Source organism: Mobula birostris, chromosome 9 (genome assembly GCF_030028105.1).
Source record: "Mobula birostris isolate sMobBir1 chromosome 9, sMobBir1.hap1, whole genome shotgun sequence".
Taxonomy (NCBI): domain Eukaryota; kingdom Metazoa; phylum Chordata; class Chondrichthyes; order Myliobatiformes; family Myliobatidae; genus Mobula; species Mobula birostris.
The window spans coordinates 2,791,173-2,808,078 of record NC_092378.1 but is presented as its reverse complement, the minus strand read 5'-3'; the positions used below and the strand labels follow the sequence as shown (position 1 = coordinate 2,808,078).

Genomic DNA, 16,906 nt, shown 5'->3' with positions numbered 1-16,906 from the left:
CATGCTGTGTTGGCACCGTAATATATGGTGACGCTTGCGGGCCTCCCCCGGAACATGCTTGGGTTGGGTTGGTTAGCAAATCAACCCATTTCACTGTAAGTTTGATGTATGCGTGGCAAATGAATATATCTGAATTTGAAAATAGTGCTTGGACATGATCCAAGAGGTCATGTCCATATGATCTAAGAAATGGAAGTGATGTAAACAGTTTATTTTTATCTCTTTAGATTTTCTTTAGAGATTAAGCACAGTAACAGTGCCTTCCAGGCCCAATGCTTAACATTGCCCAAATATACCCATGGGACCAATTAACCTACTAACCCATATGTCTTTAAAATGTGGGAGGAAATTGGAGCACCTAGAGGGAACCCACATGATCATGAGGAGATCATACAAACTCCTTCCAGACAGCGGCTAACTGAACCTGGGTCACTGGCACATGAGTCATAGTCATAGTCATACTTTATTGATCCCGGCGGAAATTGGTTTTCGTTACAGTTGCACCATAAATAATAAATAGTAATAAAACCATAAATAGTTAAATAGTATTATGTAAATTATGCCAGGAAATAAGTCCAGGACCAGCCTATTGGCTCAGGATGACTGACTGTCCAAGGGAGGAGTTGTAAAGTTTGATGGCCACAGGCAGGAATGACTTCCTATGACGCTCTGTGTTGCATCTCGGTGGAATGAGTCTCTGGCTGAATGTACTTCCGTGCCCAACCAGTACATTATGTAGTGGATGGGAGACATTGTCCAAGATGGCATGCAACTTGGACAGCATCCTCTTTTCAGACACCACCGTGAGAGAGTCCGGTTCCATCCTCACAACATCACTGGCCTTACGAATTAGCTTGTTGATTCTGTTGGTGTCTGCTACCCTCAGCCTGCTGCCCCAGCACACAACAGCAAACATGATAGCACTGGCCACCACAGACTCGTAGAACATCCTCAGCATCGTTTGGCAGATGTTAAAGGACCTCAGTCTCCTCAGGAAATGGAGACGGCTCTGACCCTTCTTGTAGACAGCCTCAGTGTTCTTTGACCAGTCCAGTTTATTGTCAATTCGTATCCCCAGGTATTTGTAATCCTCCATCATGTCCACACTGACCCCCTGGATGGAAACAGGGGTCACCGGTACCTTAACTCTCCTCAGGTCTACCACCAGCTCCTTAGTCTTTTTCACATTAAGCTGCAGATAATTCTGCTCACACCATGTGACAAAGTTTCCTACCGTAGCCCTGTACTCAGCCTCATCTCCCTTGCTGATGCGTCCAACTATGGCAGAGTCATCAGAAAGCTTCTGAAGATGACAAGACTCTGTGCAGCAGTTGAAGTCCGAGCTGTAAATGGTGAAGAGAAAGGGAGACAAGACAGTCCGCTGTGGAGCCCCAGTGCTGCTGATCACTCTGTCGGACACACAGTGTTGCAAGCACATGTACTGTGGTCTGCCAGTCAGGTAATCAAGAATCCATGACACCAGGGAAGCATCCACCTGCATCGCTGTCAGCTTCTCCCCCAGCAGAGCAGGGCGGATAGTGTTGAACGCACTGGAGAAGTCAAAAAACATGACCCTCACAGTGCTCGCTGGCTTGTCCAGGTGGGCATAGACACGGTTCAGCAGGTAGACAATGGCATCCTCAACTCCTAGTCGGGGCTGGTAGGTGAACTGGAGCGGATCTAAGTGTGGCCTGACCACAGGCCGGAGCAGCTCCAGAACAAGTCTCTCCCGGGTCTTCATGATGTGGGAGGTCAATGCCTCCGGTCTGTAGTCATTGAGGCCGCTGGGGTGCGGCGTCTTCAGCACAGGGACGAAGCAGGACGTCTTCCACAGCACAGGAACCCTCCGGAGCCTCAGGCTCAGGTTGAGGACAAGGCTCAGGTTTAAGCTAATCGCTATGGTTCTGTGCCTCCCTATTTGGACCAGCATGGATAGACACTTGCTCATACACTTGTTCAACCTCTCCTGAAGTACGTCACTACTTCTCACTTCCTTGGGTAAAGCAGTTGCTCTGAATTTTTCATTTGAGTTCCTGGTGACTTTCGTACATGGATGGGTATTGGGTTCTGTTCTCCACTAACTTATGTCCCTCCAGGAAAAAGCCTGAATTTCTGATGAAGGGTCTTTACGAAGGAGGCAGGTATTGAAGCCTCATACCCGTTGCACCACTCACATTAGCTCACAGCTGATACCTGTTTTTGAATCTGGTATTACAACTCCATAAGGTAGCTCTCAGGATGAGGCTTTTCATTCTAGGACGAGGGAGATGTCTTCCTTTTTTAAAGAAAGGGGCTTCCCTTCCTCCACTATCAACTCTGCTCTTAAACGCATCTCCCCCATTTCACATACATCTGCTCTCACTCCATCCTCCCGCCACCCCACTAGGAATAGGGTTCCCCTGGTCCTCACCTACCACCCCACCAGCCTCCGGGTCCAACATATTATTCTCCGTAACTTCCGCCACCTCCAACGGGATCCCACCACTAAGCACATCTTTCCCTCCCCCCCTCTCTGCATTCCGCAGGGATCGCTCCCTACACAACTCCCTTGTCCATTCGTCCCCCCCATCCCTCCCCACTGATCTCCCTCCTGGCACTTATCCGTGTATGCGGAACAAGTGCTACACATGCCCTTACACTTCCTCCCTTACCACCATTCAGGGCCCCAAACAGTCCTTCCAGGTGAGGCAACACTTCACCTGTGTGTCGACTGGGGTGATATACTGCGTCCGGTGCTCCCGATGTGGCCTTTTATATATTGGCGAGACCCGACGCAGACTGGGAGACCGCTTTGCTGAACATCTACGCTCTGTCTGCCAGAGAAAGCAGGATCTCCCAGTGGCCACACATTTTAATTCCACATCCCATTCCCATTCTGACATGTCTATCCACGGCCTCCTCTACTGTAAAGGTGAAGCCACACTCAGGTTGGAGGAACAACACCTTATATTCCGTCTGGGTAGCCTCCAACCTGATGGCATGAACATCGACTTCTCTACCTTCCGCTAAGGCCCCACCTCCCCCTCGTACCCCATCTGTTACTTATTTTTATGCACACATTCTTTCTCTCACTCTCCTTTTTCTCCCTCTGTCCCTCTGAATATACCTCTTGCCCATCCTCTGGGTCCCCCCCCCCCTTGTCTTTCTTCCCGGGCCTCCTGTCCCATGATCCTCTCGTATCCCCTTTTGCCAATCACCTGTCCAGCTCTTGGCTCCATCCGTCCCCCTCCTGTCTTCTCCTGTCATTTTGGATCTCCCCCTCCCCCTCCAACTTTCAAATCCCTTACTCACTCTTCCTTCAGTTAGTCCTGACGAAGGGTCTCGGCCTGAAACGTCGACTGTACCTCTTCCTACAGATGCTGCCTGGCCTGCTGTGTTCACCAGCAACTTTGATGTGTGTTGCTTGAATTTCCAGCATCTGCAGAATTCCTGTTGTTTCCATAAGGTTCTGTTACATTTAATACCCTTGTCAGCATTTTTGAGGGTAATCGAGAATGTTCTAGAAAAGGAGAAGCACAGCAGTGCAGTGGTTAGCACCACGCTATACTGTGCCAATGGTTAGGATTCATTTCCCACCACTGTCTGTAAAGAGTTGTACGCTCTCCCCGTGACCTTTGACCTTGTGTTTTTTCTCCAATGCCTCAGTTTCTACCCACAATCGAAAAACGAATGGGTTAGAGTTGTAAGTTCTGGGCATGTTGTATTGGCGCTGGAAATGTGGCAACACTTTGCAGGCTACCCCCCAGCACATCGTCAGATCTTGTGACACGTTTCACTGTATGTTTCAATGTATATGTGACAAACAAAGTGAATAGAAACATAGAAAACCTACAGTACAGTACAGGCCCTTCGGCCCACAAAGCTGTGCCGAACATGTCCTTACCTTAGAAAATTACCTAGGGTTACCCATAGCCCTCTATTTTTCCAAGCTCCGTGTACCTATCCAGGAGTCTCTTAAAAGACCCTATCGTATCCGCCTCCACCACTATCGCTGGCAGCCCATTCCACGCACTCACCACTCTGTGTAAAAAAAACTTACCCTTGACATCTCCTCTGTACCTACCTCCAAGCACCTTAAAACTGTGCCCTCTCGTGCTAGCCATTTCAGCTCTGGGAAAAAGCCTCTGACTATCCACGTGATCAATACCTCTCATCATATTATAGTCCCCTATCAGGTCACCTCTCATCCTCCGTTGCTGCAAGGAATAAAAGCCAAGTTCACTCAACATATTCTCATAAGGCATGCTCCCCAAACCAGGCAACATCCTTGTAAATCTCCTCTGCACCTTTTCTATGTTTTCCTCATCCTTTCTATAGTGAGGCGACCAGAACTGAGCACAGTACTCCAAGTGGGGTCTGAGCAGGGTCCTATATAGCTGAACCTCTCGGCTCCTAAACTCAGTCCCATGATCGATAAGGGTCAATGCACCATATGTTTTCTTAACCACAGAGTCAACCTGCACAGCAGCTTTGAGTGTCCTATGAACTCGGACCACAAGATCCCTCTGATCCTCCATGCTGCCAAGAGACTTACCATTTATACTATACTCTGCCATCATATTTGACCTACCAAAATGAACCACCTCACACTTATCTGGGTTGAACTCCATCTGCCACTTCTCAGCCCAGTTTTGCATCCTATCAATGTCCCGCTGTAACCTCTGACAGCCCTCCACACTATCCACAACACCCCCAACCTTTGTGTTATTAGCTAATCTCTCTAATCGCTTTAAATTATTGAATAAGTGATTGCTAGATTATTGCTAAAGTTTTCCCTGAAGTCAGTGGATGTTCCATTTCCTGTCTGGTGATCTAAGAATCCAGCTCAGCTTTAGTCTCAATGTATGGTCTGTCCAGTTGCTATATCACAACACACGAGGATCGTAAAAACCATTGAGACCATCATCGGAGTCTCCCTCCCCCCGTATGTGGCATTTACCAGGAGTATTGCAGACCAAGTGCCCAAAGTATTGTTGAGCAGCTCTACCGTCTATCCCACAATCTCTCTGACCCACTGCCATCAGGAAGGAGATACAGGAGCATCAGGACTAGAACTGTCAGACTGGGTAACAGCTTCTTCCCCAGGCTGGGAGACTAACGAATACCCTGGCACCACCAAGGTCTTGTCACTAGGACAATGAGCTGTTTACCTGTGCTATGCACTACATGCATTTTGAATTATATTTTATTAAACTTATTTATGGTAATATTTTGTTTTATGTGATTTATCTGATAAATGTTTTGTGGGTGCACTGTGGTCTGGAGGAAAGCTGTTTCGATTAGTTGTATATATGTACATTTGAACTTGTTCTTACATCTAACTTGTCCTGTTTATAGATCAGCCGACTTCCCTCAGAAGGACAATACGCACCAACTTCCCTCCTGAAACTGATTCATATCTGGAGTAAGAATTCTAGGTGAGCATTGTTGTCAGCAGTTTTAGCCTGTCACTTTATTTAGCAAGGATTTCTCCAATTTCTATGTGGATTCAGACAGCTTCATAGAGACAATCATAGATTTACAAGGATACTATAGAGAGTCCAAATTCTAGGGATAAGTTGGTCTTCGTAGATCTTTATTCCTAGCTGTACTTCTCCCTGAGTATAGGTAGAGACTGAAGACTGCAGTACCAGCAGTAAGGACCAAGAAGGTTTGGGCAAGGGAAACACAGGAGCGCCTACAGGATTGCTTTGAATGGGTGGACTGGACTGTATTCAGGGATTCATCTTCAAACCTGGATGAGTATGCTGCAGTTGTTACCGACTTCATTAAAACCTGTGTGGATGAGCGTGTGCCCAGAAAGACTTACTGTACATTCCCAAACCAAAATCCGTGGATGAACCAGGAGTTATGTCGTCTGCTGAAGGCTAGATCTGTGACATTCAAGTCTGGCAACCCAGGCCTCTACCAGAAAACCACGTATGATTTGCAGAGGGCTATTTCAGGGGTGAAGAGACAACTTCAAATGAGGTTGGAGCAACATTAGATGCACGGCAACCCTGGCAGGATCTGCAAGACATTACTTCTTACAAAGTGAAACCCAATAGCAGGAATGGCAGTGATACTTCAGTACCAGATGAACTCAATGCTTTCTATGCACACTTTGAAAGGGGGAGCACAACTGCAGCTGTGAAGACCCCTGCTGCACCTGATGACCCTGAGATCTCTGTCTCAGAGGCTGATGTTAGGCTGTCTTTAAAAAGAGTGAACTCTCGCAAGGCAGAAGGTCCCGATGGAGTTACCTGTTAAGGCTCTGAAAACCTGTGCTAACCAACTGGCGGGAGTATTTAAGGACATTTTCAACTTCTCACTGCTACAGGTGAAGTTCCTACTTGCTTCAAAAAGGCAACAATTATACCAGTGCCTAAGAAGAATAATGTGGGTTGCCTTCATGACTATCGTCCAGTAGCACTCACATCGACAGTAATGAAATGCTTTGAGAGGTTGGTCATGACTTGACTGAACTCCTGCCTCAGCAAGGACCTGGACCCACTGCAATTTGCCTATCACCCACAATCGGTCAACAGCAGATGCAATCTCAATGGCTCTCCACACGGCTTTTGACCACCTGGAAATACAAACACATATGTCACGATGCAGTTCATCGACTATAGCTCAGCATTTAATAGCAGCATTCCCACAATCCTGTTTGAGAAGTTGCAGAACCTGGGCCTCTGTACCTCCCTCTGCAATTAGATCCTCAACTTCCTAACTGGAATACCACAATCTGTGTGGATTGGTGATAACATATCTTCCTTGCTGACGATCAACACTGGTGCACCTCAGGGGTGTGTGCTTAGCCCACTGCTCTACTCTCTATATACACATGACTGTGTGGCTAGGCATAGCTCAAATACCATCTCTAAATTTGCTGATGATACAACCATTGTTGGTAGAATCTCAGGTGGTGACAAGAGGGCATACAGGAGTGAGATATGCCAACTAGTGGAGTGGTGTTGCAGCAACAACCTGGCACTCAACGTCAATAAGACGAAAGAGCTGATTGTGGACTTCAGGAAGGGTAAGACGAAGGAACACATACCAATCCTCATAGAGGGATCAGAAGTGGAGAGAGTGAGCAGCTTCAAGTTCCTGGGTGTCAAGGTCTCTGAGGATCTAACCTGGTCCCTACATACCGATGTGGTTATAAAGAAGGCAAGACAGCAGATATACTTTATTAGGAGTTTGAAGAGATTTGGCATGCCAGCAAATACACTCAAAAACCTCTATAGTTGTACTGTGGAGAGCATTCTGACAGGCTGCATCACTGTCTGGTATGGAGGGGCTACTGCACAGGACCAAAAGAAGCTGCAGAAGGTTGTAAATCTAGTCAGCTCCATCTTGGGCACTAGCTTACAAAGTACCCAGGACATCTTTAGGGAGCAGTGTCTCAGAAAAGCAGTGTCCATTATTAAGGATCTCCAGCACCCAGGGAATGCCCTTTTCTCACTATTACCATCAGGCAGGAGGTACAGAAGCCTGAAGGCACACACTCAGCGATTCAGGAACAGCTTCTTCCCCTCTGCCATCTGATACCTAAATGGACATTGAAGCTTTGGACACTACCTCACTTTTTTTAAATATACAGTATTTCTGTTTTTGCACATTTTAAAAAATCTATTCAATGTACGTTATTGATTTACTTGTTTATTTATTATTATTATTTTTATTTTATTTATTATTAGTATTTTTTTTCTCTCTCTGCTAGATTATGTATTGCATTAAACTGCTGCTGCTAAGTTAACAAATTTCTTATTACATGCTGGTGATAATAAACATGATTCTGATTCTGGCTCTGATTCTGATAAATAAATAAGCAACAAATATTGACAACGTGAGATAAAGCATCCTTGGAAGTGAGTCCTTGGGTTGTGGGAAGTGTTCAGTGATGGGGTGAGCAAATTTGAGTGTTATCACCTCTGGTTCAAGAGCCTGATGGTTGAGGGGTAATGACTGACGAGCAGTCAACGATCAGAAAAAAACGTTTGCAAAAGGAGATGCTCAAAATAGTGGCATTCGTCATTAAGAAACCTCACCATCCAGGAGGTGCCCCCTTCTCACTGGTACAATCAGGGAGGAGGTACAGGAGTCTAAAGATCCACGTTTTGTGAATAGCTCCTTTTTCTCCACGGTGGTGGTTGTAAGTCTTTTGTGTTCCATTGTATTTCTTTACTTTCCTATGAAATGAATTCTGAGTAGTGCAAATTGAAGTTGGCCCTCTGTTGGTCAAGGTTGACCATGGATGTTGCGTCTAAGCTGTCTATGTTGTTGGTGATGAGGCCAACACAAGAGTGGTAGTCGCTGTTGCAAAGGTAGCATCTGTAAGTGCTCTCGGCTCTGTTGAAAACTGCAGCATTCCTTTCTGTGGGTCCGTTTGTCTTCTGCCGCTTTCAGTAATTTTTCCTTGCCTGACGTCAATGTGCTTGTCCATCTGGTGCGCTTGGCTGCATTCCTCCCAGAATCCAGTGTTGATGTCCAGCACCTTCATGTCCTGCTTGCAGACATCCTTGTAGCATAGATGTAGGAATCTCAAGATGAAATGACTGGTACACTCACTCAAAATGCTGGAGGAACTGTACAGGACAGGCAGCATCCATGGAGGTGAATAAAGAGTTGATAGTAACGGTTGTGTGGAGAAAAAAGCACAACAGTGCCTCCTTCACCTCAGATGGTTGAAGAAGTTTGGTGTGAGTCCCCCACATCCTAAGAACTTTCTATAGGGGCACAATTGAGAGCATCCTGACTGGCTGCATCACTGCCTGGGATGGGAACTGTATTGCAGGACTCTGCAGAGAGTGGTGCGGACAGCCTGGCGCATCTGTAGATGTGAACTTCCCACTATTCAGGACATTTACAAAGACAGGTATGTAAAGAGGGCCTGAAGGATCATTGGGGACCCGAGTCACCCCAACCACAATCTGTTCCAGCTGCTACCATCCAGGAAACAGTACCACAACCAGAACCAACAGGCTCTAGGACAGCTTCCTCCACCAGGCCATCAGACTGATTAATTCACGCTGATACAATTGTATTTTGATGCTATATTGACTGTCCTGTTGTACATACTATTTATTACAAATTACTATAAATTGCACATTGCACTTTTAAATGAAAACGTAAAGATTTTTACTCATGTATTTGAAGGATGTAAGAAATAAAATCAATTCAATTCAATTCAATTCCTGTTGTTCAACTTGCTATTCTGCTTAAATATTGTTGGTCAAACAGTCTCGTTGTGCTTATTTTCCAGGTACTTCCCTCTCCTTGGCAAGCAGCTTCCTGATCACCCAGAGTGTGGTGTTCTCACCAATGTCTTCAGCTTGCTCTCAGCGAAGACTGTGGCAGAGACAACAGCCTCACTTGTCATGGACATTGTTGACAGTCTCCTGAGCACACCCGACTTCGTACCGACAGCAGACGAGAGTGCCCTCACTGCGAGAGATGTGGCCTTACCTGCGCACTCTGCCACAGCAGAAGGTACGGCAGTCCCAATGACGTGTGTATGTGATGCAGGTTGTTCCAACCAGAGTGAGCTAGGTTGTCTGAGGATTTCAACCATGGTGTACAGCCCATGAGCAGGTCATATGGGGAAAGGCTAAGCGAGTTAGAGCTTGGAATATTGTATTTAGTTCTGGTTGCTTTATTATAGGAAGAATGTGGAAGCTTTAGAAAGGATGCAGAGGAGATTTACCAGGATGCTGCCTATACTAGAGAATACATCTTATGAGGATATGCTGAGTGAGCTAGGACTTTTCTCTATGGAGTGACGGAGGATGAGAGGTGACCTGATAGAGGTGTATAAGATGATGAGAGGCATTGATCGTGTGGATAGTCAGAGGCTTTTTCTCAGGGCTGAAATGGCTAATACGAGGGAAGCATAATTTTAAGGTCCTTGGAGGAGAGTATAAGGGAGACTGTGTGGTGGGTGTGTGGATCGCGTTGACAGGGGTGGTGGTAGAGGCAGACACATTAGGGACATTTAGGAAACTCTTAGATAGGCACAAGAATGATAGAAAAATGGAGAGCTATGTGGGAGGGAAGGGTTGAATTGATCATGGAGTCGGTTAAAAGAGCCTGTACCATGCTGTATTATTCTATGTTCTGTATACTTTGCAGTGAAGGCTGGTTTGGCAGTGCCTTGGGGGAAGGTGCTCGTGTGAATGTGGTCATCTCACACAGAGATCCTCACAGCTGTCATTCCCACTCTGCCACTGGGGTCCAGGTACAGGGAACCTGCTCAGAATCAGGTTTATTAACACTGACGTGTTCTGAGGCTTGTCTTGTGGCAGTAGTACAGTGCAAAGTTACTAAATAATTGGTGCTGAAAAGAAATAGTTCATGGGTTTATGAAATCTGATGGCAGAGGGAAAGAAGCTGTTCCTGAATCATCGAGTGTGGAAATGCAGGATCCTGTACCTCCACGCTGATGGTAGCCATGAGAAGAGGGTATATCCTGGGAGAGGAGGGTCCTTAGTTGTGAGTGTCACTATATACATACAATCAGTCTATGTATATAAGCTATACTTACGTATTTATATAGATGGTGTTTTTTGTCCCTGCTTCAGATCCAGTGTAACAATCATTTTGTTCTCCTTTGCACTAGTGTGTTGATGAATAACAATAAGCAATCTTGAGGGACTACCGTTTGAAGATGCCCTCAGTAGTTGGGAGGCTTGTGCACCTGATGGGGTTGAGCTGACGGAGTCTACAATCCTCTGCAGCTTCTTGCAAACCATAGGTGAAACTTTTTCCCCAAGTCCACATCCCTGCCCAGACCCTGAAATGTCCACATTTCTGCTTCCCAGCCTTTAATGAATTAATTGAAGGAGCTTCCACAGTTGTCTGGGATGGAGAATTCAGGTGTTTAATCCCATTGATGTCTCTCTTCCCTTCGAAATGGCCGGTGCATCACTCTGTACCTCTGCCCCTGGTTCTGAGCTCTCCAGCCCAGGGAGAAACACCTTCGATGCCTCTGCCTCAGAAAGATCCCTCAATCTTCTAAACTCTAGCCAAGACAGGCCAAGCCTCCTATTTGTACTGCTGTAGCCATCCTGCACTTCCTAGTATTCTATATAATGAGTAGTGTTGGAAAGACCATTGCCTTCCACCTTATCTATGCCCCTCATCATTTTATAAACCTCTGTTGTTTACGAGTTTTGAACCATTTAATAGAATGCTGTTTTCATAAACATAGGAGATGCTGCAGATGCTGGAAATCCAGAACAACACACACAAAATACTGGAGGAACACAGCAAGTCAAGCAGCATCTACGCAGAGGATTAAAAGAGTTGATGTTTTGGGCTGAAACCTTTCATCAAGATCCTATTCCTCTCTATAGATGCTGCCTGACCTGCAGAGTTCCTCCAGCGGTTTGTGTGCTTTGTCAGGTTTTCATTTTTTTTATTGGTGCTTTCGGTAACCCTCCAATCCTCTGATTTAACACTTCTGAGGCAAAACTATAACCCACCTCTTTTTAAGATCAAGTTCATTTAATTGTCATACAACCATGTGCATGTATACAACTAAACAAAACAGCACTCTTCTGAGTCCAAGATGCAAAATAACAGTACAACAGTCACGTACAGCACACGTAGATGTGATAGCACATACAGTCACAAAATAATATTAGCACACGTCCTTGAGTGACATGGCCTGAAAATTGATGGTGCATGTGATGAACAGGAGCCACCTTTCTGCAAGAAAAACTATTTTTGATGTAGTATCATCACTTCCTTCTCCAGTTCTGAACAGGTCACATTGTTTTTGTGAGTCTTTATTTCTGAACGTTTGGGCATTTTGTTGAGAAGTTTTGGAGTGTGAGTTTTGTTGGGAAGTTTCAGAATGTACAATACTGTGCAAAAGCTATCTACGTATATTCGTCAGGCCAGTGATGTTGTGGGGATGGAACTGGACTCTCTGACGGTGGTGTCTGAAAAGAGGATGCTGTCCAAGTTGCATGCCATCTTGGACAATGTCTCCCATCCACTACATAATGTACTGGGTGGGCACAGGAGTACATTCAGCCAGAGACTCATTCCACCGAGATGCAACACTGAGCGTCATAGGAAGTCATTCCTGCCTGTGGCCATCAAACTTTACAACTCCTCCCTTGGAGGGTCAGACACCCTGAGCCAATAGGCTGGTCCTGGACTTATTTCCTGGCATAATTTACATATTACTATTTAAAACTATTTATGGTTTTATTACTATTTAATTATTTATGGTGCAACTGTAATGAAAACCAATTTCCCCCGGGATCAATAAAGTATGACTATGACTATATGTGCCTAAGGCTTTTGCACAATACAATATATTTGGATGAGAATTTTGAAAAGTTTACTTCAAGCTATATTTGTTGACGTTCTCCTTGTTTATTTCTCAAGACACTCCAAGCAATGGGACTCTTCTTATTTTGCCTCATATTTCCATGATACTACAACACCTCAACAAGGCTGTCAGGAATGTGGAACGCATGAAGAAGAAACAGTTCCAGGCACAAGTCAGCAAAGACCTGAGTATCTTGTCAAGGTATGCTTTCCTGTCACCTTGACTCCCTCAAATTCAGGGAATTTTGTCAATTACCATTAAAATACATGTCTGCTACGAGTATGTACATGCAAGGGAGGAAAGGGGCTTGTCTTTGCTGCTGCTGTTTTGTTGCTTGTTGTGTTCTGCTGAACATTGTGGGCATGACATATTGGCCCTGGAATGTGTGGCAATACTTACAGACTGCTCCCAGCACATCCCAGCAACTGTGCTGGTTCTTAATGCCATAGACACAGTTCACTGTGTGTTTTGATGTACATGTCATAAATAAATGAATCTGAATTGGTCTGGAAAATAAACACCAAATATAGAAGGTAAATAGTTAGTGGTCATCATCACAAGAAGGTTGGAGCCTTGTTAAAGCTGTATCTGGAAGAGTGTGCACAGTCTAATCTCTGTACAAGAGAGGGTATACTGCCTTTCCAACATAATTCATTATATTGATTTCCAGAATCTGCAGCAAAGATTTGAGTTCAGAGTTTTCTTCTCCTAGATGAGCTGCCAACAATGGGCTGTGCAACAACTGCCCGAATACCTGCATAGTGTGAAATAAATAAACATAAGAATGCTTAGGAATTGGACTTTCCTACTCCCTTCACCCTTCATAGTTCTTTATCACAGCACTAATCGAACGATTGCCCTCAGAACTCCAAGCTGAAGGAAACACTAATCTGCATTCATTTCATTTCCAGAGCTCCATACCAGGAGCATTAACACAACGTCAAACACTGGGCACCACAGTGGGACACGACTTGGCCAACGAGCTCGGGCCTCCATTTGCAATGAGGACTATTCAGCTGACAAGCAGTAAATCCCTTGAAACGGCTTTGTCTTTTTAACTGTTCCAAAATTCCTTTTGTAAAAATCGCCCAAAAACACATCACTGCTTACTTAAGCCCATCACCCTAACTGGGGCATAGGCTCGCCAGAGTCCTTTGTCCTGGCCAGTCTTTCACATTGACTTCATGTGTTGCCCTTCTCCTTGGTGTATCCATCCTCTCTTAGGGTTGAGGTCTTTGGAGCTTCTATTGGTGTTTCTGTAGCACTAGGTTTTTATAGGATGGGGTTGGTAGCCCCATTCCCAATCCTCCTCTCATCTGGATCATCCATGGCGAAGTTCACATCTCTACAGTATGGACAAAACACTGGAGGACTTTGGCAGGTCAAGGCAGCATCTGTGGAAGGAAATGTCCGAAACTTCGAATGTTCATTTCTCTCCGCCTGACCTTCCAAATTCCTGTTGCATTTTGTGTATGTTGCTTCAGATTGGCAACATTTGTAGAATCTCTTGCACCCCATTGCAGTTTGGAACTGTATTAGAAATGTAATTGACAATATTAATTTGTATTAAATGTCTGATTCCTCTTCAGGATAAGTAGATTTGTACAAGACAAGGATCAGAGCTCTGTTCTAATCAACCTACTGCTGCCGTATCTCTTCAAACCTAATACCTCACAGGTAAGACTTCTCTACATCACCCTCTTCAAACCTAGCACCTCACAGGAAGACATTTCTGTGTCCACGTGGAAACCATAGAAAGGGTGCAGAGAAGATTTACAAGGATGTTGCCTGGATTGGGGATTGGGGAGCATGTCTTATGAGAATAGGTTGAGTGAACTCGGCCTTTTCTCCTTGGAGCAACGGAGGATGAGAGGTGACCTGACAGAGGTGTATAAGATGATGAGAGGCATTAATTGTGTGGATAATCAGAGACTATTTCCCAGGGCTGAAATGGCTAGCACTAGAGGGCACAGTTTTAATGTGCTTGGAAGCAGGTACAGAGGAGATGTCGGGGTAAGTTTTTTACGCAGAGAGTGATGAGTGCGTGAAATGGGCTGCCGGCGACGGTGATGGAGGTGGAAACGATAGGGTCTTTTAAGAGACTCCTGGATGGCTACATGGAGCTTAGAAAAATAGAGGGCTATGGGTAAAGCCTAGGTAGTTCTATGGTAGGGACATGTTCGGCACAGCTTTGTGAGCTGAAGGGCCTGTATTGTGCTGTAGGTTTTCTATGTTTCAATGTAAGACTTGTCTATATCACCCTGTGAAAAAGGGCAGCCCGGTAGCCAAGTGGATAGCATAACACTTTACAGCGCTGGTGACGATGTTTCATTTCCTGCTGTTGCCTGTAATGAGTTTGTACATTCTCCTCATGACTGTGTGGGTTTCCTCCCACATTCCAAAGACGTACGGGTTAGGGTTAGTAAGTTGTGATGTACGGGTTAGGGTTAGTGAGTTGTGAGTGCAGGTTAGGGTTAGTGAGTTGTGAGTATGGGTTAGGGTCAGTGAGTTGTGACGTACGGGTTAAGGTCAGTGAGTTGTGAGTACGGGTTAGGGTCAGTGAGTTGTGACGTACGGGTTAGGGTCAGTGAGTTGTGAGTACGGGTTAGAGTCAGTGAGTTGTGACGTACGGGTTAGGGTCAGTGAGTTGTGAGTACGGGTTAGGGTCAGTGAGTTGTGACGTACGGGTTAGGGTCAGTGAGTTGTGAGTACGGGTTAGGGTCAGTGAGTTGTGACGTACGGGTTAGGGTCAGTGAGTTGTGTCGTACGGGTTAGGGTCAGTGAGTTGTGAGTAGGGGTTAGGGTCAGTGAGTTGTGAGGTACGGGTTAGGGTCAGTGAGTTGTGACGTACGGGTTAGGGTCAGTGAGTCGTGAGTACGGGTTAGGGTCAGTGAGTCGTGAGTACGGGTTAGGGTCAGTGAGTTGTGAGTACGGTTTAGGGTCAGTGAGTTGTGATGTACGGGTTAGGGTCAGTGAGTTGTGAGTACGGTTTAGGGTCAGTGAGTTGTGAGTACGGGTTAGGGTCAGTGAGTTGTGACGTACGGGTTAGGGTCAGTGAGTTGTGAGTACGGGTTAGGGTCAGTGAGTTGTGATGTACGGGTTAGGGTCAGTGAGTTGTGAGTACGGGTTAGGGTCAGTGAGTTGTGACGTACGGGTTAGGGTCAGTGAGTCGTGAGTACGGGTTAGGGTCAGTGAGTCGTGAGTACGGGTTAGGGTCAGTGAGTTGTGACGTACGGGTTAGGGTCAGTGAGTTGTGAGTACGGGTTAGGGTCAGTGAGTTGTGACGTACGGGTTAGGGTCAGTGAGTTGTGACGTACGGGTTAGGGTTAGTGAGTTGTGAGGACGCTGTGTTGGTGCTGGAAGCGTGGCAACACTTGTGGGCGGCCCAGCACCTCCTCGGACTGTGTTAGTAGTTGGCACAAATGATGCATTTCACTGTATCACACACAAAATACTGGAGGACCTCAGCAGGCCAAGCAGTTTCAGTCTGAAACGTCGACTGTACTTTTGTCCATAGATGCTGCCTGGCCTGCTGAGTTCCTCCGGCATTTTGTGTGTGTTGCTCGGATTTCCAGCATCTGCAGATTTTTGCTTGTTTGTCATTTCACTGTATGTTTCGATATAATGTGACAAAGAAAACTGTCCTTTTCTAATCTTGGTGTGTGCACTGGAGAGCATTCATCAAGAGATCTGTCTTTCATTCCACCCTTTGTTAGTGTTGGTGTTATTTCCAAGTTCTTCCTGTGACCACGTGGGTTTCCCTGGGTGCTCCAGTTTCCTCCCACGTCCCAAGATGCATTGCTAGGTCAGTCGGCCATAGTGTCTGTTAATGTAAAGATATAAGGAAAGTTTGAACAAACTTGGGTTGCTCTGCCCAGAGTGGTGGCAGATGAGGGGAGATCTGTTAGAGGGGTTTATAATTATGAGAGGCATAGACAGAGTAGACAGCCAGACTCTTTTCCCCAGTGTAGAAATGTCAAACAGCAGAGCACATGCTTTTAAGTTTGAAGGGGGTGTGAGGGAAAGTTTAAAGGTGACTTGAGGGGCAAAAATTTTCAAGTTAAAGTTTAATTATCATTTAATGATATATGAATGTAGCCAAATGAAGCAGTGTTCCTCGGGGGCACATTACACAGCACATAGTACCTATGGTTATGATAGCAGAAAACATACATTCACAAAAAAATACAATAATAAGAAATAATGTAGCCCAAGTCCCTGAATGGCATGGCCTGTGGAATGATGGTGCGTGTGATGTTGTTGTAGTCCAGCTTGTTGCTCCACCAAGAATGTGGCTGAGTTTTTAGGCAGGGAGTACAAACAGTCTAGGGATGTTGAGTGTAGTTCAGTTTAGCACCGCGTCGCTTGTTGACTGCAGGCTGCAGAGTCGGGCCTCGTTGAATTGTGCAAAACAGCAATAAAAAACGTGCAACCAGAAACACATGTAACATCAACTAGAGTCCATTCCACAAACTGCATTGATCAAACCGTGCCCAAGACACAAGACTCCTGCACCTTCCTTCGGCAGCAGCGAGCGAGAGGAAGAGGCAGATGGTGCTGAGCACCTCACCTTCCGCT

General features: G+C 45.7%; 1 protein-coding gene across 1 annotated transcript in view; it reads left to right on the top strand.

Moving 5' to 3' along the window:
• The window catches only part of utp20 (UTP20 small subunit processome component), a 183,231-nt gene that overhangs the window by 80,595 nt on the left and 85,730 nt on the right, over positions 1-16,906 (top strand). Inside the window, exons 29-32 of the mRNA XM_072267366.1 lie at positions 5,338-5,417; positions 9,251-9,477; positions 12,385-12,529; positions 13,918-14,005. Of these exons, the coding sequence (XP_072123467.1) occupies positions 5,338-5,417; positions 9,251-9,477; positions 12,385-12,529; positions 13,918-14,005 (540 nt within the window). The remainder of the gene's footprint in view (positions 1-5,337; positions 5,418-9,250; positions 9,478-12,384; positions 12,530-13,917; positions 14,006-16,906) is intronic.